Here is a 24,404-nt window from a genome sequence, read left to right as displayed (position 1 = left end):
CCAACACATCTTAATGTCTGTTCTCACATCTCTAACATCTTACTTCTGTTCACACATCTTAATGTCTGTTCTCACATCTTTAAACATATTAAAGTCTGTTCTCACATCTTAATGTCTGTGCTCAAATCTTAATGTCTGTTATCACAGCTACCAACACATCTTAATGTCTGTTCTCACATCTCTAACATCTTACTTCTGTTCACACATCTTAATGTCTGTTCTCACATCTCTAACATCTTACTTCTGTTCACACATCTTAATGTCTGTTCTCACATCTTTAAACACATCTTAATGTCTGTTCTCACATCTTCAACACATCTTAATGTCTGTTCTCATATCTTTTGACATCTTAATGTCTGTCCTTACATCTCTCAACATCTTAATGTCTGGTCTCACATCTCTCAAATTCTAAATATCTGTTCTCATATCTTTCAACACCTTAATGTCTGTTTTCTTTGAACCTGAAGATACATCCATGTACCAATATAAAATATAAATGTATCACTTAATAGCTTCATAATGTATGGCATGATCGTTATAGGTAAGTATCATATCTATAATTTCTTACTCCAGAATCTTTAGCAAGTCTGTAGATTCTTACTCCAGAATCATTAGAAAACCCATAGCTTCTTACTGTAAGAATTCTTTGCAAATCTAGTTTTTTACCCTAAGAATTTTTAGCAAATATGTAGTTTCTTACCAAAGAATTTTCAGCAAACATATATCCAGTATTTTCTCATCATAAGAATTTTTTAGCAAATCCATGGTTTCTTACCTCAAGAACTTTTAGCAGACATTTAAAATTTAATTAAGGATAAGCAGATTTTCAACCCTTTAATCTTACTTATTTCTATCAAAAAATAATTGTCAAGTTTTAATGTTTAACTTTCCACATCAAAGGATTAATGTCGTAAGTTAAAATTTTATTTAACTACCTCCAAATTCTACATTAAAGCCAAATGCTCTTTCAGGATATTTCTGTTACAATATTGTAAAGTATGTTTATCTTTTGAAATATGTTGTTCTTTTTCAGCTCCACTGACAAAAAGTCTATTTGAACGAGACTCCTACTTCAAAATGAAAATAAAGATTGCAAACCAATAGTCTACCATAACAATACAAATAATATTCCAGCAACACAAGGGAAACAATTTGACAGATTTAATGTTGAACAAATTTAATATGGTGCATGAGTAATTTACTGTGCAGTCAAAGAGGGGATAATTTCATATTTTGTATATTAAACAGACACAGAAACAAACATTCATACTGGTTAAAGGGAGATAATTTTGTATCTATAAGTAGCAGATGCTGAAATCAGTCTGCATATACAATATACATTGCATTATTTACATGAGAATTAATTGCAGTTGGAGTTGACCCTTCTCATCTTGTAACCAGGAAGTTAAAGTTTCACTGTCTCAAACCTATAATATCAATATAGTTCCACTGTCTAAAATCTTAAATATCAACAAATTCTAGCATTGTGATTACAAAATGAGTTTAAATCGAAGATATTCAGAAAAATATATTTCTTTTACAATGCCTGATGTTTGTTGTACAAAACCTGATAGTAGCTTTAATCTATTTCAATTATTACAATTTGAATACTAATTCAATCAGAAACGTGAAAAACTTAACACTTTGACAAAGGACCTATAATAAGTAATTCAAATTCAAAACAATTTTGAGGCAATAAAACAAAAACGAAATAATGCTTCTTAATAATGAAGGCATACTATCAAGGAGAACTTGTCAATACTTCAAGTTTGTTTAGATACTTATACAAAATCAATCAGATTTTGAATGAGGAACATGTATTTTAAACAAAGCAGTAGTGCAGTATGACAGGACTCCTGAATCAATAATGGTTTTAAATCTTCAGTGATTCACAGAAAATAAAATTCAACAAACTATCAGATTGTCTGAAATATTATTACAAAAAAATCAAATTGTCAGTGAGTTGTGAATCAGGTAGATTCATAAACACTTAAACATTGCAATTTTGTATAACAAGCAAAAAATCTACATCAATGAAGTATATCAGTTTTAACATTTTTTTTACATGTTTGGCAGTTATTACGCACAGGTATGTATGGCAGTCACAAATCTTGTTTCAGAACACATGCATGTTATAAACTGTATGTCAAATCTGTTAGATCATGCACCAAGGGCCAAGTTTAAGTATTGATAGAAAAGAAACTTTGATAATTAAGTAAGGAAGAAATCTAAACGCGAAGTAATTCAAAATCAAAACAACTTTGAGGCAGTAATCAAACTCAAGACTAATTCAGTTTTATCACAGTGAATGCATTCAAGGAGAACTTATCAAATCTAAAAACAATGAAAATAATAGAATTCAATTTAGTCTTCCCACATTTTTAAACTATATTTTTTTCAAATGCAACATTTGTTTTAATTTTGATACTACTATATATTCATAATATTGTTTGTATTAAATGCAAATAAGACTTAAATCTTTGTAAAATAAAGTTAAAATATGAACACATTATCTCAAACACATTATGGATATAAATTGCTCTTCCTGAATCAGAGGTTCCAAATCCATCCTCGGAAAAGAGAAGTAATACTCATGTCTTGGTTTTTGGTGAAAAGAAGCTTGACAGACTCTTCATACCAGACTTGTCTACTTTGCTTAGCAATGACTGAGCTTTGTTCATCTTGATAGTCTGCAATAGTTCAAAATATTTCTCAAAATACTTTTTTTTTGGTTGTAAATTTATAATTTTTAATATAAGGTAGTATGACAAACATTGATGAAAATTTTGATGATAAATATTTACCAGATATATTAAATAATTCTAGATCCTGCTCTTCAATGACAAATTTATGGCTAAAACTAGAAATTCACATGGCAAAATAAATTCATTATACACATCCAAGGTGAGACAATGTTATCTCAATTACAGAAACATATATATATTTTGCAACTGATTTCTCACCTTGACTTTAACATTACTTTTACCCTGACTGTAATCTTCTGTTGGACCAGAATTTTCTGTTTTCATTCGCTACAAATAGAAATAAAGATGGTCAACAACATGGTTGTACTGTTGTATACATGGTTTTATCATAAATAATATCAAATAAAACATCTACTAAAAATACATACCAAAACTTCAGCTTGTAGACCAAAACTGTTTAAATTATGTTGAAAATTTCAATACATTTAAAACTTGGTCTGAGCGAGTGATATTATGTTCATCTTTGATGCAATGAATCAGCATCATTTAGCCATAACTGATAGAGGAAATACATCTAAATCAAAGTACAAGCACGACAGACAATGGGGTCACACATCAGATTGGCCAATTGTCTCAGAATTATTTCTTGGAGAAATCAATCTAATCATGTCATCAACCAAATTCAAATGTAAAAACTGAATAAAACGGGTACCTTGTACCTTAATCTGAAGTACTTCCTTAATCCTACCTTAATCTGAAGTACTCCCTTAATCCTACCTTAATCTGAAGTACTTTCTTAATCCTACCTTAATCTGTTGTACAACCTTTATCCTACCTTAATCTGAAGTACTTTCTTAATCCTACCTTAATCTGAAGTACTTTCTTAATCCTACCTTAATCTGAAGTACTACCTTAATCTGTTGTACAACCTTTATCCTACCTTAATCTGAAGTACTTCCTTAATCCTACCTTAATCTGTTGTACAACCTTAATTCTACCTTAATCTGTTGTACAACCTTAATTCTACCTTAATCTGAAGTACTACCTTAATCTGTTGTACAACCTTAATCCTACCTTAATCTGAAGTACTACCTTAATCTGTTGTACAACCTTAATCCTACCTTAATCAGAAGTACTACCTTAATCCTACCTTAATCTGTTGTACAACCTTAATTCTACCTTAATCTGAAGTACTACCTTAATCTGTTGTACAACCTTAATCCTACCTTAATCTGAAGTACTACCTTAATCTGTTGTACAACCTTAATCCTACCTTAATCAGAAGTACTTCCTTAATCCTACCTTAATCAGAAGTACTTCCTTAATCCTACCTTAATCTGTTGTACAACCTTAATCCTATCTTAATCAGAAGTACTACCTTAATTTGTTGCACAACTTTAATCCTACCTTAATCAGAAGTACTACCTTAATCCTACCTTAATCTGTTGTACAACATTTATCCTACCTTAATCTGAAGTACTACCTTAATCCTACCTTAATCTGTTGTACAACCTTAATCCTACCTTAATCTGAAGTACTACCTTAATCTGTTGTACAACCTTTATCCTACCTTAATCTGAAGTACTACCTTAATCTGTTGTACAACCTTAATTCTACCTTAATCTGAAGTACTACCTTACTCCTACCTTAATCTGTTGTACAACCTTAATCCTACCTTAATCTGAAGTACTACCATAATCTGTTGTACAACCTTAATTCTACCTTAATCTGAAGTACTACCTTACTCCTACCTTAATCTGTTGTACAACCTTAATCCTACCTTAATCTGAAGTACTACCTTAATCTGTTGTACAACCTTAATCCTACCTTAATCTGAAGTACGACCTTAATCCTACCTTAATCTGTTGTACAACCTTAATCCTACCTTAATCTGAAGTACTACCTTAATCCTACCTTAATCTGTTGTACAACCTTAATCCTACCTTAATCTGTTGTACAACCTTAATCCTACCTTAATCAGAAGTACTACCTTAATCCTACCTTAATCTGTTGTACAACCTTAATCCTACCTTAATCTGAAGTACTACCTTAATCCTACCTTAATCTGTTGTACAACCTTAATCCTACCTTAATCTGAAGTACTACCTTAATCTGTTGTACAACCTTAATCCTACCTTAATCTGAAGTACTACCTTAATCTGTTGTACAACCTTAATCCTACCTTAATCTGAAGTACTACCTTAATCTGTTGTACAACCTTAATCCTACCTTAATCTGAAGTACTTCCTTAATCTGTTGTACAACCTTAATCCTACCTTAATCAGAAGTACTACCTTAATCTGTTGTACAACCTTAATCCTACCTTAATCAGAAGTACTACCTTAATCCTACCTTAACCAGAAGTACTACCTTAATCCTACCTTAATCTGAAGTACTTCCTTAATCTGTTGTACAACCTTAATCCTACCTTAATCAGAAGTACTACCTTAATCCTACCTTAATCTGAAGTAGTTAACACATGGAAACCAATTTAGGTATGCAAATGTCACAGAATAATGTCAGTAACGCAACTCTGATTGAAGGAGAATAAGATGCACCTACAAACCTAATTTCATCAAAATCAGTTCATATTTAGCAAAGCTTTTGTAGAACCTAAAGGGACAGACAGGGAACATCTTGTAATTAATATCCTCCTTTTCCTTTAAAAAATGAGAGGATAGTTACTTCAGTTCATATTGCAGAAAGCTTTAAATAATTTGCATGTAAATAAATAGTAGACATAAATCTTAAACCTTAAATAAAACTAATCAATCATAGGAAACTATCCATTTTTTTCACAGAATATTGTCTGTACTAGTTCCTATGGTTTAAACATAGAACTCATCTAACATCAATATGAGACTTTTTACAGTTCTTAACTACAAAACACAGTATACACAATGCATGATATAAAACACAACCTTGGCTGGAGGTTCTGTTGCTTCTGTCTTTTCTGATTCTTCGGGTAAACTTTAACAAAAAACAAGTAAATGTACAAGAAACGTGTTCTGCATGAAGTTCAACTATGCTTTATCAACTGTTTGACTCCACATGAAAAATGTGATACTCTTTCATTGAATATGTGTAGGTATTTGCACAGGTATCCTTTATTTTAGAGACAAACTGTTCAGCATTAAAACCCCACAAAATCTTAACTTCGTGATTTTAAGGATTTTCATATCTCATGCCTGTTTATATTGATATTTCCTTAATTAGATATCTTGAAAACATAATTTATCAAATAAGAGCTCCATTAGACAAACTTTAATGTGCAAAATGATAGCTAATCTAAGTGGGGATAATTCATTATTTAAAAATTAAACGGCATATCCAAAAAAAACCTAAAAAAAATTTGAATGTCATATCAAAATATCTGTTGACTCAACATTTACTCACCCTAGATGTATTAAAAGTTCCTGACCAAGAAATGAAGGCAAGTAGTCACATACCATTCCATGAGCAAATCGTCGGTAGTCATCTGTGACACAAAGTACACATTAATACATATTAAATCAAGGCATGTTTGTTAACCAGCAATAACACTGAATAACACACATTTTTAAAAAAAAAAAAATCAAGAAATGTTGACAAAAAGACAGACAGAATGGTGATAGTCCTAAGAGCTTAATAGTAATATAGACAGTTGAAATACAGGAATGGACCTTTTGTAGTCTGTTATTACTAGGACTACTGTTTTTCAGAATTCAATGTTTGAAAATATTGCACGTAATTTTCCCCAAATTTTCAGCTTTCATTCTGATGTTTGATAACAAATATTCCCCTTAATGAACAAGTCCCACAATAACAAACCTGTAGTTGCCGTAGAGAGACGTTTACTCCTGATAAAGGAGGAGCTTTGGGCTCCAGACACACAGATCCCCTTGGAGGACAGAACATCTGCTAACTTGTCCGTCTGTCAACAAAGAATGAATCAATTAAATAGTAGTTCATTAGGGTCAACTATCTGTTAAGATATTTTGTTTTAACTATATGAACACTGAAATTTTGAAAAAATGGAAACATTGGGGAAAAAATTGTAGGAAGAAATATACTTGAAGTTATTTACAAATTTTATAATTTTCAAAATTTCAGTATGAATGTTGTCAAGTGAAAATGAACTTTGTATAATTTGAAGATAAAATACTTGGTATTATATATGTTGTAAACTAATAAAGTGTACTGCAAGGGACAACTAAACAAAGGCAGTATAATGTGTACCAGTTGCTCCATCATTGGTGGATGAATGCAAAATCCAACCAAATTTCAGATTGTACATTTTGGACCAAAACAGTTCAATTCAAAATAAGTCTGAATACATATCATGTTCATCCTTAATGCAAAGAAGCAATTATAGAACAAGGAATGGATCTAAATTCAAGTGCAACCTAAGTATGACAGACGATGATAATCAATCCAATGAATGATCACAGGTAAAACAGTGAATGTACCTTTCCTTGTAGCCAGGACATTGTCTTCTCCTTGTTGTATCTGTACACTCTTAAGTCATCATCTCCTGCAAAAGGAAGTATTTTCATTTGATAGGTTCATATACCACACCAACTTAAACATTAATAGCAAAGGTTTTTTTCCCCATCTTTATTCCTGAGACCTGTATTCATGTACAAAATTAATACAACACTTCCCAGTAATTAAACACTGTCAACAAGCAAGAGGTTACATGGCACCACTAGCCCCACTTTAATTCAAGGGCTTTTTCTGGGGGATCTATGTGGTCAAATATGGGCCCTACTGCTACTTAAATTCGTAATATGGCCAAATTCCAAAAATATAAAGTTTACTTCTTAAAATCTCCTTCACAATTAATCAATTTTCTTCTCAAAAGATAAAAAAATCCTTTTCTAAAATGAGTTGGAAAAAATCCAAATTTCAAATATTTAAACATACTTTTGTTACAAGAACTGACAAATTTAACACAAAGAATAAACAAGAGATCCCAGAGGGATCTTGGCACCCACCATTTGAGGATCTGTTTTCAGTTCTTGAAGATTTGTTTATTTTTGTTTGTTTGTTACAGGTGTTGTAAATGTTCATGAACTGGTCTTCATTGAATGTACTCAATGATGGCACAAGATATTTTTATTAATCACCTATTAGCAAATATCATTTGAAAAAGATCCCAAAGTATTATTAGATAGCAGTCAGTTACAGGTGGATAATGGACAATATGCTTGAGCTGTATTATTGTCGACATCAAAGATGGCTGCCTGTGGGCCACCTTGATTTCAAATCAGTCCAAAAAAGGTACAATGCACAACTAGGGACCAAGGGAAACCAATATCTATGAAATATCAGAAGGATCCATCCAGTACTTCCTCAGATATAGCAGTAACAAGATTTTACTTCCAAAATCCAAGATGGCTGCCTGTCAGCCATCTTGATTTCGGATCAGTCCAAAAAGGTATAATGCACAACTTGGAACCAAAAGGAACCTGCATATGAAATTTGAGAAAGATCCATCCAGTACTTTCCAAGAAATAGCAGTAACAAACTTTTACATTCAAAATCCAAGATGGCCACCTGTCTGCCATCTTGAATTGGAATCAGTCCAAAAAAGGTACAATGCACAACTAGGGATCAAGGGGAAACTGCATATGAAATTTGAGAAAGATCCATCCAGTACTTTTCCAGAAATAGCGGTAACAAACTTTTACTTCCAAAATCCAAGATGGCTACCTGTCGGACGGATGGACGGACCACGGACGCAGGGCATTTGAATAAAAAATCAAGAATGATTAATGATTTAATTATTAAAAACTATTCAAGCCTTTGGTTGCATTCTATGGACAGTCTATAAATAGTTCTGTACGTATAGTGTTGTAAATGCATATAATTGATAAGTGATATTGCTGTTATATACATAATATTTAATGCTGTTTTTGTTCCTTGTTTTCCAATGTTAAGATGTTTTCTAAGGTGAAGTACACATGTATCATGAATTTAGTGTGTTACAAAGTAACGCTTTATTTACAATTTGCACAAGGAAAACCGATATATACACATGAAAGTTGTAAATGCCACAAAGAAAAATGTAAGAGAAGATTTAAGACCAAGTGATCTGAGAGTTCTAGCAAAGACTCTATTGGTCTACATTACAGTACTGAATGTTAGGAGTATTTTATTACCAATACAAGAGTTTCTCAGAACTGTATGTGTCATCTGCATCAAGTGTCACAGTCACCCAGAAATCGGACTGGATGTGCAATGTTCAACCATAAAGTTGTAATACCAAATTTCATTTCTATAAAATGAAGCATAAAGAGAAAACTGCGCAAAGCAATATTCCTGAGAAGTTTTCCAAGTTCAAAGGGACATATCACTGCCAAGAAGGGTTACAGACTTTGTACGTAACTTTTGACCTAGAACTCATTTACAAAATTGCATTTTGATAACTAGAAGCATAACCAAGAAAATTCCAGAAAACAATAAGATGAGTGTGCAGTGAATCCACGCATTTTGAACAGGAATGTCATCAGTTGTCATTAGTCTGTTGGAATGATCCATACTTACTTCTGGCAAAAAGGGTTACAGATAGCCAGGAATCGAACTTAATCTTTACTCTTCCAACAAGAAGCCATTTACCAAATTTCATTTCAATAACTCAAAGGATAACCCAAAAAAGTCTGGAAAACTTTCATACGCATGCCGCCGACATGTGACGACGGAAAAAGTGATCCCTAAGTGTCCACCAGCTCTGCAGGCGACACAATAATTTATAGGAGAATTTTAATTGGGACAAATGCTGACATTTTGTTAAGTTTGCAATGTCCTTTATTCTTGAAACAGGTGAGTTTAATGCACAAAATCACAGGATACAGGTTCACCAGTCAGTATTACTGACTTTTCTGTAAATAAAGTTTGAAATTAATATGGTCCAGAGAATAAAACTGGAAAGTTCAAATCATGCTGAGTTTGTCTTGGAGGAATCTCTTGGTCTTTGAAACAGAGGCTACAAAATAGCATCACTGATTGCTTCTTTGATAATTATTGAGAATCTATAAATAAAACTTTATATTTATTTAATATTATCAATACAATACACACACAATATCATTTTTGGGTGGGAAAATAATCTTAAAGCCAAATTATAAGGAACGTCATGGAACAATGTCTTCACACAAGAATAAAATAACATCAAATTGAAATTCAAAGTATCTATGCTTTTACTTGCATGAATGGCATATTAAATAGTATTCATTCAGTCTGGTAAATGTTTCCTCTGTATGGTCAATTTTCCTAGTTTACCTAACCAAATGTCCTGTTAGTATTTGTAAAGTTGAAAAGAACATTTTTTTTAAAAGAACATTTTTTTTCAAATGAAGATTTTGTGGACCTGTAAAATTTATTTTGAATCTTTAAAAATTTTACATTACCTGCCCAAATGACCTGTGAAAATTTTTAAAATTCAGCACATACTGGGAAAGTTGACACAAGCAGTTTAAAGTTTTCCATTCTTTGAAACTTTGAATGAAAAAAATGGGCTAACTGTAAGCTCTAAGATACATTTTACACAGAAATAGACTTTTCATACAAAGTATTCAGATTAAGCTTTTACCTTTCACATCTGAGACTTGGTGAAGCTCCGACATTCCAGCAGTCTTGTACAGACGATGGCATTCTGGGAAGTCATCATCAATCACAACCTGGTCTATTGTCATAAACTTGCCTGACTGAAGCAAATCATGAATGTAAATTAAACAGTTTAAAGAACCGTCATTTGACATTCTGTTTCAATAAAGAATGCTCAATGTATGAACGATGAAATGTTAAAATTAATTAACATGTTTTACAGATATATAATGTGAAAATCTTTCTGCAAATGCTGGTTATTTCTGTTGCTGTTGCCATCTTACTTCATCTTGTGAGCCAACACGCTTAAGACTGTGATAGGTTTATTTAAGATGCCAACACAAAACTATATTGAAGTGCATTTTTCATTTAAAAGAGCTGGTGTTTTTAAAATTAAAATGTGTACGATTACCATTTTGTGTACATTGATGTTAGCATGCTGGTACTATTGAGCAGTTTGATAATAAATGCAAGTTCATTCAGCTTATTGCTTTCCTGATTTTAGGGTTTGATGCTGAAAAATATAGGAACTTTTAACAGTAGTACAGAGAGAGAATCATTCAAACATCGCAAGTCACCTTTTCAGCTTTAATGAGGTACGGCAGCACGAGAAACAAAGGGTCCACTATAGATGTCAATCTTAGAGATCCATCTGTGGAGAAAGATACCAGGGTATTCCTTAAAATATTCAAACTGTACCTGCATTTAGTGATCCATCTACAGAGAAAAATATTCCTACAAAATTTTAATTGTATCAGCATTTAGACATCATTCTATAGAGAAAAAAAAATCCTAAAAATTTTCAAAATTATAGCAACATTTTTTCCTTTATTTCTTTCACATATTGAAACAGTGAAATAATTTTGGAGGTTATAACATCTTTTCAATTAATCTCTTTAGATGTATAATCACAAAACACTACTACGATAAAAACATAAAATGGCAGGAAAATGTATTGCCAGTAGGAAATGATCTTAATCTATCTGTTTTTGTTAATACTTCATATTTTCTGGTATTTAATGTTAAGTATCCAGTCACAGAACAAAACAGTTTTGTCATATCTGTTATATGCTTACCACTCTGTATCTGATTCCCTATGAACCAGGACCGAAACTCTTCTTTAAAGGAGGTCACTTCATGGATGTCCTGCTCATCATTAGAAAACACAAATATTGCACCTTTATCTGCAAATAAGAAAAGATTTTTTTTACTTAAAAGACTCAATAAACCCAAAAGAGAATTTGACTTAACATTAATTAATCAACTTAATAAAGGTGTCTTGATTATGTCATAACTGCAATCTCAATACTAGCAGTATGTATATATACATATATCACTCATCATCATCTTTCAACAATTTACAATAAATCTCAGGAAAAGTGCATAAGTATAAGTAGTCAAATATGAATGAAATCCATCTGATTTGCAGACCAATTTACCTAAAAAAAAGTAGCATGTTCCAAGAATTTTCCACTATAAAATTAATAGTTTAGAAAAATGGCCAGATCCATGTAAAGGTTATCATTATGAGAGTGGCAAATACAGAGTACAACAGCATACAGTACTTGATAAATTGTTGATACGTTGTTCCTATATCTGGAAAACTTCTTTCTTGTTTTGATTTGCTGATTGCAATGGTCGCTCGTTAGATACACAGATATGTTTGACAGAGAGAAAATAACAAACCTGTTTTAGGGTGACGCAGTTTACAAAATGTTGGCTTGTCTTCTGCATTCGGATTTTTTTCTATGATGGAATCTAGAAAAATAACATCTTTTTATAAATTTGGAAGTACAAACAAGTAAAACATATCAATTGCATTATCCCAATATCTTTTTCCAATGTCTCAAAAAGAAGCACAATATCACAAAATCTTTTCCTCACACCAAAATAAATGTTATGGCATTGTCCTAAATCTCTCAAACCATATTATATGTACATCTCAAAAATCATTTCTCCAGTGATACGGCTGTGTGTAGGCAATTAAACTCATTGTATTGTGATACAAACTGATAATGCCAATATTGCCAATCTAATTTGGGCAAAAGCTGATTAATAGATTGTAAAGTACATATATGAATGACATTTTCTACAATAAATTTTAATGATTCGTGGCATTTGATCCCTAACTAAATACAGGTGTATTTGTCAGATCAGTATCAAGCTGATTCAAGCACATTTTTGAAAACAGGTTGCAATCACAAGACTTGTCATAAATCTATTTTGAACAACACTGGGGCATGCTGATTAAGATATTTCCACACTTCATGAACTTTGACACTTATGAACAATTGTCATTTGGCACAGTTTATAAAAATTTCATGACTTCTTCCTACTCAATACTCCAGTAATTATGTTACTATATCTAGTATCTAACATTGAAAATAAAAATCTGAAGTCACCACATAAAAATTCACCATCAGCTATTTAAATGTGTCAACGTTTCTGTAAGCTAGAGGATGGGAAAACATTAAGACCTCTTCCACTTTGTAGTGTGGGTTACATAATTACGGACTTTAACTCCACATGTTAAATACAGATACATCATCTCTAACACAAATCTCTTGAGAGTGTATAATTACTTTTCATTGGGTTCAAACAACAAATACTGGCTTACTGCAAGATTTTGTAATGGCATACAGGGTTTTCCATAAGAGCCGGTCGCCGGCCAATTTGACCGGCTACTTTGATCATTTGGCCGCTTACACCAATATTACACGTAATAATGTTCCGTACACGACTACTCGTACACGGCAGGCCTGCCTCCTATGTTCACAACACAGCCTACTACTAATATAATTATGGAAAACCCTGGGCATACTATTTCTAAAATGTGCTTAAATTGCAACTGCACATATGTGTACGGTTGTTGGAAGATTCAGTTAACATCTGTCAATCGCTTAAGCACTTTGTAGGAAAAAAATTTCATCTTTCCATAGATATATATGTATTATTTCTATATGTATGCATGCTGTTAATTATATTCTGACTATCAATTGTGGCCTAGACAAAAATGAAAAGTCAGATCTAAAGAGGTCAGAATGCTTTGGACAACGTGAGCACTCAAATAGTGTTGAAGATTTACAAGGCAAGTATTCAAACAATGGTAGAGGTTTACACAGCCAGTACTCCAACAATGGTAGAGGTTTACACAGCCAGTACTCCAACAATGGTAGAGGTTTACACAGCCAGTACTCCAACAATGGTAGAGGTTTACACAGCCAGTACTCCAACAATGGTAGAGGTTTACACAGCCAGTACTCCAACAATGGTAGAGGTTTACACAGCCAGTACTCCAACAATGGTAGAGGTTTACACAGCCAGTACTCCAACAATGGTAGAGGTTAACACAGCCAGTACTCCAACAATGGTAGAGGTTTACACAGCCAGTACTCCAACAATGGTAGAGGTTTACACAGCCAGTACTCCAACAATGGTAGAGGTTTACACAGCCAGTACTCCAACAATGGTAGAGGTTTACACAGCCAGTACTCCAACAATGGTAGAGGTTTACACAGCCAGTACTCCAACAACAGTAGAGGTTTACACAGCCAGTACTCCAACAATGGTAGAGGTTTACACAGCCAGTACTCCAACAATGGTAGAGGTTTACACAGCCAGTACTCCAACAATGGTAGAGGTTTACACAGCCAGTACTCCAACAATGGTAGAGGTTTACACAGCCAGTACTCCAACAATGGTAGAGGTTTACACAGCCAGTACTCCAACAATGGTAGAGGTTTACACAGCCAGTACTCCAACAATGGTAGAGGTTTACACAGCCAGTACTCCAACAATGGTAGAGGTTTACACAGCCAGTACTCCAACAATGGTAGAGGTTTACACAGCCAGTACTCCAACAATGTTATTGAGATTTATATTACACATTACTTCATTGCTGCAGTTGGCAAAATAACGTTAATTATTAGTCAGTCATTAAGAAGCAGCCTATTGTGTTCGAGGAGTATTTACATTAATGTATACAATCCGTGTAAAAAGTATAGTCCGGTATACATCTGTCATGTTTATTTACTTGGGTTCACAAAGGACAAAGCAGTGACAGGGTATGTTCCATTTTCACATTCATTTACTTTCAACAATTTGATAAAACCCTACAACAGTAACAAAATGACATTACAACTAGACCGACGTATGTACACATAGCCAACAGTTAACATGAGACAAACAGGTAAGTATTGCGGGACGAACTCACATGGACAAAGTATCGACAGCTTACTCGAATAAAATACAACTTTCTAACTTACAACATTTACCGTAAATTGTCTATGCATTATAACAAAACTGTTTAGACTATTTAAGCCATGTCTTACTCACCCCAACACAGCCGGTTAATCCCAGGGCTAAGAGTACGGGAATGAAATATGCAAACTTTGTGCTCTAACACACACCTGTCCATCCAATCAAAACTCACTCTAAGATACACAAAAACCCCCAATTAACATTCTTACCTGGACACATGTGACACCAAAACTGGACACTGCGACAAGACACTATATATGTACATGTAGATATATATATACATACAAGGACACTACGCATGACAAACTCCCTACTCATGCATATTATGTATGTATATTACCAGACAGGTAATTGTACGGACATTGTATTAGTCCCCAGTGTACCTGTAATACAATGTACTAAAATAACCTGGTGACACATCAATCATGCACAATATGCATGTTGGTCACAGGTGTTTGAAATTTGGCTGGGACAATTAACATATATGAAAAATAAGGATAGCTCTATTATTTTAATATGAAATATATATTTATCAGCTTATAGCCATTTTCAAATACCTGCGATGTAGCATGTCAACTGGGCTGTGGACTTTACCGGTGCATTGTTAAATGCAGTGCCCGTGTATCACACGCATAACGTTATCTAAATATGTACCGTCTTAATAAATGAGAAGCTAAACATTGCGTGTATACCATTCATCAAAAACACCCATTGATCGGTGTCATAATTTCCTCCGCCATTTTTGTGCTCGTGTGACATCTCTCCATTGGTGTCTTTGGATTTTTGTCTAGAAGATCGCCGTGTTGACATTTCAATAATAAAATGGCGGGAAAATCTTGATCTGTCTTCTTCAGACGCTCGTGCAAGTCGCTATTCTAACAAAGCTTTTCATTGACGCAGTTTGAGAAAGCAACATGTCTGCGCCCACGTTGACAAAGAGGCAAATCCAACAGACACTAAGGAAAGGAAATAGTAAGCAGACGTCGAAGACTGTATTGTCTAACCCATATAATAAACAATGGTAATTTTATTATTTTTTGCAAGTAACACATTGTCAGTAGTGATACTCCACCTTATCATGTTTGTATGCTTTAACCGTGATTACAGAGTGAATATTTTTACGCCGGCGTGGATACTTGCCACATGCAATGTGTATGTAACAAAAGTCATTATTATTTGAGTGAGTCCGCTAGGATTCGAACCCGGGACCAGGGTAACATGTATCGTCTGGGCATCGGTTCTGGACCGTTATGTATTTCGGAACGGTCATTTTTTCGAAGAGTATCACATACACTATTAACCTATGTGACCACGCCCCAGGATAATTTTTGTTGCTGTAAGATGTCACACTTCCAGAAAGAATAAAAAAAATATAGATTAAAACCATTCACAGTAAAATATTCTGTGATGATGTTTCATGGGCAATTTTTTTTTCTTAATAGACATTTTTTCTTGTCAAACATCCTCTCAGATATGATGAAATAACCAACCAATCAATCCTTGGATGTCAGTATTTTGTTGTCATCTACCAAGTGAATAAAAATCAACCATGAATAAAAGGTTGTGCCTTCTTGCACTTTTTTGGATACAAAAGTTCAAACATCAAACATGCACGTCTTGTATTGGAAAAGTAGTGCTTTTAAATTATCAATTTTGATGACTCAATTCTGATTTTAATTAACAAGCGAACTGACTAATGAAAAATTACCTTTATTTAAATAGTTTGTCATAAAAAAGAAGTTTGAAAAGAAATATGGTTCTTTTTTTGAAAAAAAATAACCAAAAAATAAAAACTTGAATCTAACCCGTCAGAAAAGGTGCACATATCAACACAGACATTCACCATTTTCAAACCATTATTTTATTTTGAAATTTTTTTTTTTTTTTTTTGTCATCATAATGTCATTTCCATTCAGATGATGTTTTTATGTAATACACGTGTACTTCTGGGTCACTGTAAGCTGTCCTAAGCATCTCTGAGATTTAGTGATGTCATCAGAAACAGAAGTGCAGTCACATGTCCGATACACATGTCGATCATCTAAGATGAGAGAATTTGAGTTCAGACCAGTAGACAGTTTTTTTTTTCGAAAAATACTAGTGTTTCACTGATCAGTTTATGAAATAAATCATACAATATGAACATATTTGAACTAATTTATGTATGGCAATTCATTAATTTAGCATAGCTTAAATGGTTTTTAAGGGGTCAAAAACTAATGCACTGAGAATATATACTCCCCTCCAGGAAATGTCATTCTCAAGTCTCAAGGGTTACAGTGATGCTTTTGAAAGTAACGCTAAGGATTATCCCAAGTCCTTACATGGGCATCACTGTAATGGAGGTTATTATCATTTCGATGCCTTTTCTTGGATTTCAACCCAGGACCCTGGCATACTAGTCTGACACTCAACAAATCAAGCTAAAGAGAAGCTCTCACTAGCCAAGTGGTATATTGCATATTAGTTAGCTTTACATGCACATGTTTCTACAGGAATACCTTATTTCATTTGATGGATTATGTTTGTTTGCTGTGCTTGCCTGGTTAACAGACATGACCATTTTGAGGCGACGTCTCCTTGCAACACATGTAGCTGGTGGACATTTCACTGAACAGCATATGGGAGGTGCTACCCAGAGTAATTAAGTTTCTTACCTAAGGATACTATCAGGACTACATAGTCTCAGCTTTTCTGAGAAATACAAACCAGCACAGGAAGGGAGTGTTGAACAACACACCTAGGATCTTCAATTAAGTTTAAGTAAACCAACGTTCTAACTGTCTGAGCTATCATGGACTCATTTGAAAAATTTGTAAATAGATGAATATAATTATAGTAGATGCATATACAAATGTCCCTAGATATATATATTTGTGTGCATGCGTGTGTGTGTGTTTGTGTGTGTGTGTGTGGGGGGAGATTAATTATTTTTGGAATTAAACACCAAACCTCATTTCATGTTTAGTGTTATATTCCTAAACTTTTGAACTTTATTTGGTTATTTCCCTATGTAAGTCACTGCTAGTATCAGATTACAAATTAGCAATAAAATATTGAATTAAAATTGATTTAATGAAGTATATCTTCAGATGTTAACTTGGGGGATATCTTTTTTTGTACATTATGTTGTTTCTGTAAGGCCTATACAGCAGAGGTTATCTGATATCACAGATAGTCCCGTGGTTGTATCCTTGGGCAACAAATTTTATCCCAGTTGCTTAGAATAGTAAGTAGCTGGCCTCCCACCCCACCCATCTTGGATTTTGACTTGTGAAAGTTTGATATCACCATTTTTTGAGAAGTACTGAATGGATCATTCTCAATTTTTGAAAGTAGGTTGTCCTTGGTCCCTTATTGTGCCCCTTAGATTTTGGTACAGACTAGAAAAACAAAATGACTGATAGGTAACTGTCTTGGATTTTTACTCTGAAAAATCATTACTCCAGTTTTTGAGAAGCACTTGGTGGATTTTTCTCACATTTCATACAGCCGGCCAACTGGCAACCATCTCAGACTTCACAGCTAAAGATTATTAAGATCCTAACTTTAAAAAACAGATAAAAATAACAAATGGGATCAGATCTTATTTATGTGTTCCCTCAGATGTAATTATTGGTAGTAATCTTTGTCTTCTTGGTGCATACCTGATACCATCCAATTTTTAACCATCATCATCATTTTAGATTTACAATTTCCAATATGGAGGGAATTCTTCTGACATTCTCTCGGAAAGATGGTTCTTGTTTAACCCAGCAATAAGTACACAATCGTTATGAACCATTTATTCAATACTTTTCATTTTATCAGAGGTCTTTGAATGTACTATTTCATCTTGCACATTGGTTGAAGCTGAAAGCTGACAATTCTTTTTCCAAGTCGATCATTTTTTCCCTAGTCTTTGGTTTCTAGCAGGATTTACTTTTTCTAATCTGAAATAAAAAGAAATAAAAAGAAAGGATTAATAAGAGGTTGAAATAATAGACAAAATGAATAAAATGATGAATAGATGCCCTTCCATCTTGTGATTTTTGTCACTAAATTACACATTCACTTCCAAATGATGCAGGGCAATCTTTTGTCCAAAGAATGCCTTTCATTTATAAACTTATGCAATAAATCAGTATTTGTAAATATCCCTTTCATTTTGATTGTACATAAACATAATGTAGAAGATCACAACCATTGAAATGCTGTTTGTTTTGAATTGCATCTTGTGTGCCCTTGTCTGGTACATTTAACTTTATCCACAAGTTTTCCTACCTTTGTATATTAATACGGTATCCAGGTTTAATTGAACTTTTAAGTCAATTTTGTTTTACTTGTCTCTATCAGGCCAACTGTCCAGGATGATGTTCAACAGGAAATTCTACACCGCCTTATCAGGTAATCTGTGTTGTCATGGCAATGCTTCAGAATCCCACTTGACCTTATACTTAGTATAATCATGAATTGAACATAGGAAATTCATTACCACTGTTTTTACAGAAAACTTTTTGGTATTAATAGTAATTTAGGTTTAAATGATGTCTGGGATGTTTGAAAACAAGCTGTTTAATGTTAATTCTAACACTGATGTACACCATATTTATTTTTACAGTACATTAAAGTCACTAGATATTGCCAGACCTAAAAGTTGTAAAAAAAGAAAGAAGACAGAAGATACAGAGAAAGATACTGTATTGCCTGTGGATGAGGAAAAGCAGTCCATCAGGTATATATTTGGTATGACAGATAAGGAGTAACACTGTGATTTTTTAAGTATGTGAACTCCTTATTCCAGAACAGCTATATGTTCATTTGTAGTGTATCAACATAGTCCTGTAATGTGTGTTAAATGTACATTTGTAGAATGGTACATTGGACCAAATATACATTGGATGCATCATCTGTATACCATTCACATATCTAGCATTCTTGTATATCCCCTACACATCCTACACACAATACACTATTGTATCCTAATACCAGTGGTAAGGTGGGGAGAGGGTGTCATCGTCAGTAAGACACAAAAGACATCTTGACCCATATATCTGTGTTAATTGATCAAACATGTTCAAACCTTTCCAATGATGAGCGCTGATGGTAAGATTATTTATAAGATGTAAACAGGACACCCAAGTATACACATACAAAGTAACAACAGTATGCATTTTTCTATTACACAATGGAAGTTTAAAGATGCTGATGCAAGTCACTAAGAATATAGGGAATATAGGATCTTACATGCTTCCATTTGTATAAAACAAGTTTGAGAACTTTTCATTTTACTGAGTCCCAGGCAGGATAAAACAAATACATTGAAAGCATAACACATCCAGTGGGTCATGTTACACTTATTTCGTAATGTTTTGTTAATACTGTGCAGCAGTAGGTGTAATTACACTGATAGCTGTGTAATTATTTGATATACCTGGGTAAATAAACAATTTTTATCATTTCATTTGTTGTTACATACATGTAGAATGTGTTAATATATCTTTATTTAGGTCCTAGGTTAATATACCATTTGTGAATTACTTTTAACATTACCTGATTGACAGGAAACAGCTGCTGTTTGGTGTGAATCAGGTGACCAGAGGATTGGAAAAAGATGAGGTGCGATTGGTCATGACATGTAGGTCTGCTCAACCAGTGATTATAACAAGACATATGATTGGTTTATCATCCTTAAGGGGATGCCCAGCAATCTGCATCAATGATCTCAACAAGTCTTTGTGCGAGGTGATGAATATGACATCAGCTGTTGCTGTTGCATTCAAGGCAAGATGATAGCAAATTCTGAACATACATGTTTATGATATCATATATTTTTACTGGCAACACAAGAAGGAAACAATGGCCCTTTTGACTGTAACATGTTAATTTACAAGGTTCTGTTGTCTAGTGATGGGTCAGTATTGAAAAAAAATATATGTGTTAAACAAAATTGAAATTTATTAATAAAGGAAATTAAACCAGCAGAGTTCAGGAATGAAGCTTGAGCTGGACCTCAACAATGTAAATATCATATGTGTCATTCTTCATGTAGAGCTGCTCATTTACAGGTAATTTACAACTAGCAGCCTTGAAAGGCTTGATCAGTGGTATTCTGTAAATTGAAAATAACAATATACCAGCATATATTAACAGATTCATAGCTTCTAATGAACATTTCTTTTAAGAAATTAGACTATTTTTGATATGAGAAAAGGACAGCTCAAACTATTCTGCAATAAATGCATGAAAGGTATAAGATATTAGGGAATTAATTGATTGTGTATTGAAGTATCTGTTATAAAACTTCTTCAACTTCTTTGAGGGCTGGTTGGCGATGTGGATAACCCCATAAACACTCCTCACTCTGGTTTGGTGATATATAAATAGTCCCTGGTTAGTGTGTTTATAGCATGAGAGTGCAGTGGAAAGGGCTAAAGAAGGCTTAACATTTCCTCTTTAAAATTAGTTATGATAATAATAAATTACTAAGTGTAGAAAAAATATGAAAAAAATCAATTTATTGTTAAAGTTGTTTCAAGAGTGTTATCATTGCATATGTTTAAGGTGTTGGCTTGTGCCCTGGATCTATTACACTCAGTTACACCTGACAGTAGAGGATGTCTATTCTGCTTCCGTAGAGTAAAGTACTTTACACAGGGTGGGTGGGGGGATGGGGAGGGGGGTCCATTTAATTGGCTTTAATACAATTATATATTTTTTTATAAGTAATAAATAGAACAGGCACACTACTATCAATTAATAGTTACTTAATATATACACATGATATTGAATAAATTAAAAATATTTCAGACATTTAAAAAATGCTAATAATTGAGATGAAAAATTTAGATTTAATTTATAGAATAAAATAAATCACAAACTAATTGGAAACATGTTGGTGGTTATCTTTTCAGGTGTCGTGAATCGAATAATTATCACTTATTCTCTTGAGAAGAATTGTTGATTTACTTATGTTTTTTAGTACTGCCCGGGAAAAACGAAAATTCTGTAACACCATATTATCACCTTTTCAGTCAGGACTGTAGAATAAAAATCACTATTACAGTGTATTCTGAAGATTTTATAAAGCCAGAGAAAAAGTTTTATTGAAATATTTATTCCCACAAGTAGCTATAATGATATATCTGTAAAATGAAGTTTCAATCATTGGATCTAGTGTTAGGCATAAGCATGATGTTTTACTTGCTAACCATGTGGTATTGGATCTGCTCAAAATTGTTTGTTGACTGAGAGGCATTAAAGTAGTAATCAAAGTTTTGACCATCTTGGGACACTGGTCAGGAAGACTGATTGGGCAGGCCCTTACTGACGGTTTCCCACCCATAGTTCCAATTTGTTATGACATTTCAATCTGTTATAGATTTTCATAGGGACCATGCTTTGTGGAAATTTGACATTTCAAACTTCTTCTCAAGTTCCCCCAATGGGATTGAGCTCAAACTTGCAGGAAATGATCCAGAGATGGTCCTGACCAAGTGCTGTTATTTTCCTAGTATGCTTGAAATCACAGATGGCTGCCATCTTGGAAAAACATATTTTAAACTTCTTCTCCAGTTCCTTCAGTTCCTTGAGTCAAAAATTGATAGGAATGTTGAGGAAAGGTAGCCAATTATGTTGTTATTTTTTGACCATGTCAAAACTTCGATACAACAGCCAGGGAGGCCATTTTGTAACATGGTTGTGCTATCATGGTTTTTGTGTACACTATTTAATTTTAAATTCTTCTCAAGTTTTACTGGTGGCATTGAGCTCCAACTTTACTGTCAAAAAATAGGTAACACTTGTTACAGTTACCTACTCCTGACCAAAACTACCATCTGCATCATGGTAAACAGCTCCTTAGCGAGATTTCATTCAAAGTAGAAAAAAAATAATCCTTCTCTCTGCTGAAATTGTTTGTAGTCAGACAGTTAAGGCCCATTGGCCTCTTGTTTGTTGATACATTCCTGTCTGGGCTGGTTTTCGTCTTGACTAACAACCAGCAGTGATGTTTGGTATGCTAGGTGAAGAAATTATTTATAACCTGAGTGCATATTAAATATCCTATCGATGATTAAAGTTAAGCATAAAAAAAATCCTGCTAGAAAATATCTAAAAAGTCTTCCCTATTTATCCAGGCTTTACAAAAAAAAAACAATTCATTGGTTGCAATAAAGAATCATCATATGCCTTTTGGCTATTGACAGTCCTTTACAATTGTTTAATGCTTGTATTTATGAAATCTTATTTAAAAGTTCTTGATTACATTTGCATTGCTTTGCATCTGATATAGTAATATCTACAAATTTTTCTTTTTATTCAGAAAAAAACTGAAACGGGAGATCCAAGTGTTTTTGATGATCTGGTGGAATTTGTAGTGAAGAATGCCCCCGAAATAACATTGCCTTGGTTAGCTGGAAATTCAGGTGATATATCGAACACAGAGTTGGTGGAAACCGGCACTGCAGATGCTCAAAATAGATGCTGTGACCAAGACATGAAAGAAGTTGCTGTGGCAGAATCTGATCCCGGAAACATTTCTCATAACGCCTCCAAAGACAAAGAAAAGTCACATGTAATTCAAACTTCAGTTCCTTTAACAGAATCTTCTGTAGAGAAAAGGTCTGACAAAGTTCCTACAGACAGTTTCATATCACACAAAAAGCAAGCAGATAAAACACCAGTGGATTACTCGCGTTTCTATGTGTATAAATCTGAAGCTACAACATCAATGAAAAAGTGGCCTGAGTTTCTCAAGTTCTCTAGTGATCCAGAAGAGTCTGTAGATTATAAATCTGTGGATTATAAAAACGTAACAATTAACGAGTCTACAGACTATAAAAAGGTATCGGTTAAAAGAATTCCATCTAACCCCGAAAGAAAGAAAAAGAAAAGAAAATTGAAAAAGTAAGGGAGTGACTATTAATAAAACTATTGTACAATATTACGTCTTTTAGTTTTAGATTATGGTGATTTTTTTAAATGGCTACTATACTGTTTTGTAATCTATTCTGTCAGAGTTTGTATCAATAGTTTGGATAAAGATTTCAATATCTTTAAAATTAACGATAATAAACTATTGCAATTGAAATTTTGGCAATCTACATATTAAGCTGCCAAAATAAAGCTGAGTGAAAATTTTTCGCTATACAGTATCTATTTAGGAACAGTAACGCAATTGGATACATCAGATGACCTGGTTCTCTTACTTCATTTAGTTTCTTTTTAAGAGTTAAAGGAGAACCCCTGCATCCCACTAGGGCTCCACTCTACCACAAAAGTTACATAACAAATAAACCAATTGGTTGTAGTAACCGAATGGAAGAAAACAAAAAGCAAAGACGAGGACAAGCAGAAAACCAACAGAAACACTTCAGACGAAACAACAGAGATTACCTTAGATTTATCCAGGAAAAATGTGTGAAATAAACCAAGAGACAAGGTTACAAAATGCAGGAAGTTTGACAATCTTTAGTGTATCTTAAAAAAATAATCCACTTTCAAGGAATCTAGAGAAGTGACTCATAGGCCACATGAAAATACCTACTGTCTGATGCATTTTACTTACAGAATCAAGATTGGATGTACACAAGTTTGATTTAGAAAAGGCTCTCTTGGATGTTTCCCCCACATCTGTATTATTACATGTACTTTCACTGGGTCTGTTGTCACCAACAATAAGATCAACAACAATAAACAGTTCAAATTTTATTTTATTTCCGAACCAACAAATTTAGCTGAATAAGGTTGCTCAATTGTTAATTTTCACAAAATCATTTCTACCGAATTATGTCTCTATTTGTTAGCAAATCTTTTAATCCATATGAACAATTGAATACTTGTTTGCTTTTAACAATATAGTTTACTACCGAT

The 24,404-nt window shown here is 33.4% G+C and overlaps 2 protein-coding genes across 2 annotated transcripts; one reads left to right on the top strand and one right to left on the bottom strand.

Moving 5' to 3' along the window:
• Nucleotides 1-1,146: 1,146 nt before the first annotated feature.
• On the bottom strand, nucleotides 1,147-15,366 carry LOC132544292 (ribonuclease H2 subunit B-like). The gene is made up of 11 exons (XM_060207867.1): nucleotides 15,245-15,366; nucleotides 11,979-12,050; nucleotides 11,369-11,476; nucleotides 10,871-10,944; nucleotides 10,279-10,393; nucleotides 7,154-7,218; nucleotides 6,516-6,618; nucleotides 6,102-6,183; nucleotides 5,627-5,675; nucleotides 2,964-3,032; nucleotides 1,147-2,690 (listed from the first exon to the last, which is right to left on the bottom strand). Exons 1-11 carry the CDS (start codon nucleotides 15,360-15,362, stop codon nucleotides 2,592-2,594), a joined length of 954 nt encoding a protein of 317 aa, XP_060063850.1. The 5' UTR covers nucleotides 15,363-15,366; the 3' UTR covers nucleotides 1,147-2,591.
• A 100-nt stretch (nucleotides 15,367-15,466) lies between these two features.
• Nucleotides 15,467-23,456, top strand: LOC132544332 (ribonuclease P protein subunit p38-like). The gene is made up of 5 exons (XM_060207913.1): nucleotides 15,467-15,573; nucleotides 18,888-18,938; nucleotides 19,153-19,266; nucleotides 20,096-20,315; nucleotides 22,855-23,456. Exons 1-5 carry the CDS (start codon nucleotides 15,467-15,469, stop codon nucleotides 23,440-23,442), a joined length of 1,080 nt encoding a protein of 359 aa, XP_060063896.1. The 3' UTR covers nucleotides 23,443-23,456.
• The last annotated feature ends 948 nt before the right edge of the window (nucleotides 23,457-24,404 follow it).

The sequence above is a fragment of the Ylistrum balloti genome, unplaced genomic scaffold, assembly GCF_031769215.1.
Source record: "Ylistrum balloti isolate Yb309-2 unplaced genomic scaffold, AGI_CSIRO_Ybal_v1 Utg369790, whole genome shotgun sequence".
NCBI classification, from domain to species: domain Eukaryota; kingdom Metazoa; phylum Mollusca; class Bivalvia; order Pectinida; family Pectinidae; genus Ylistrum; species Ylistrum balloti.
Note: the sequence above shows the minus strand (reverse complement) of the source record. Positions and strands in the feature narration are given on the sequence as shown.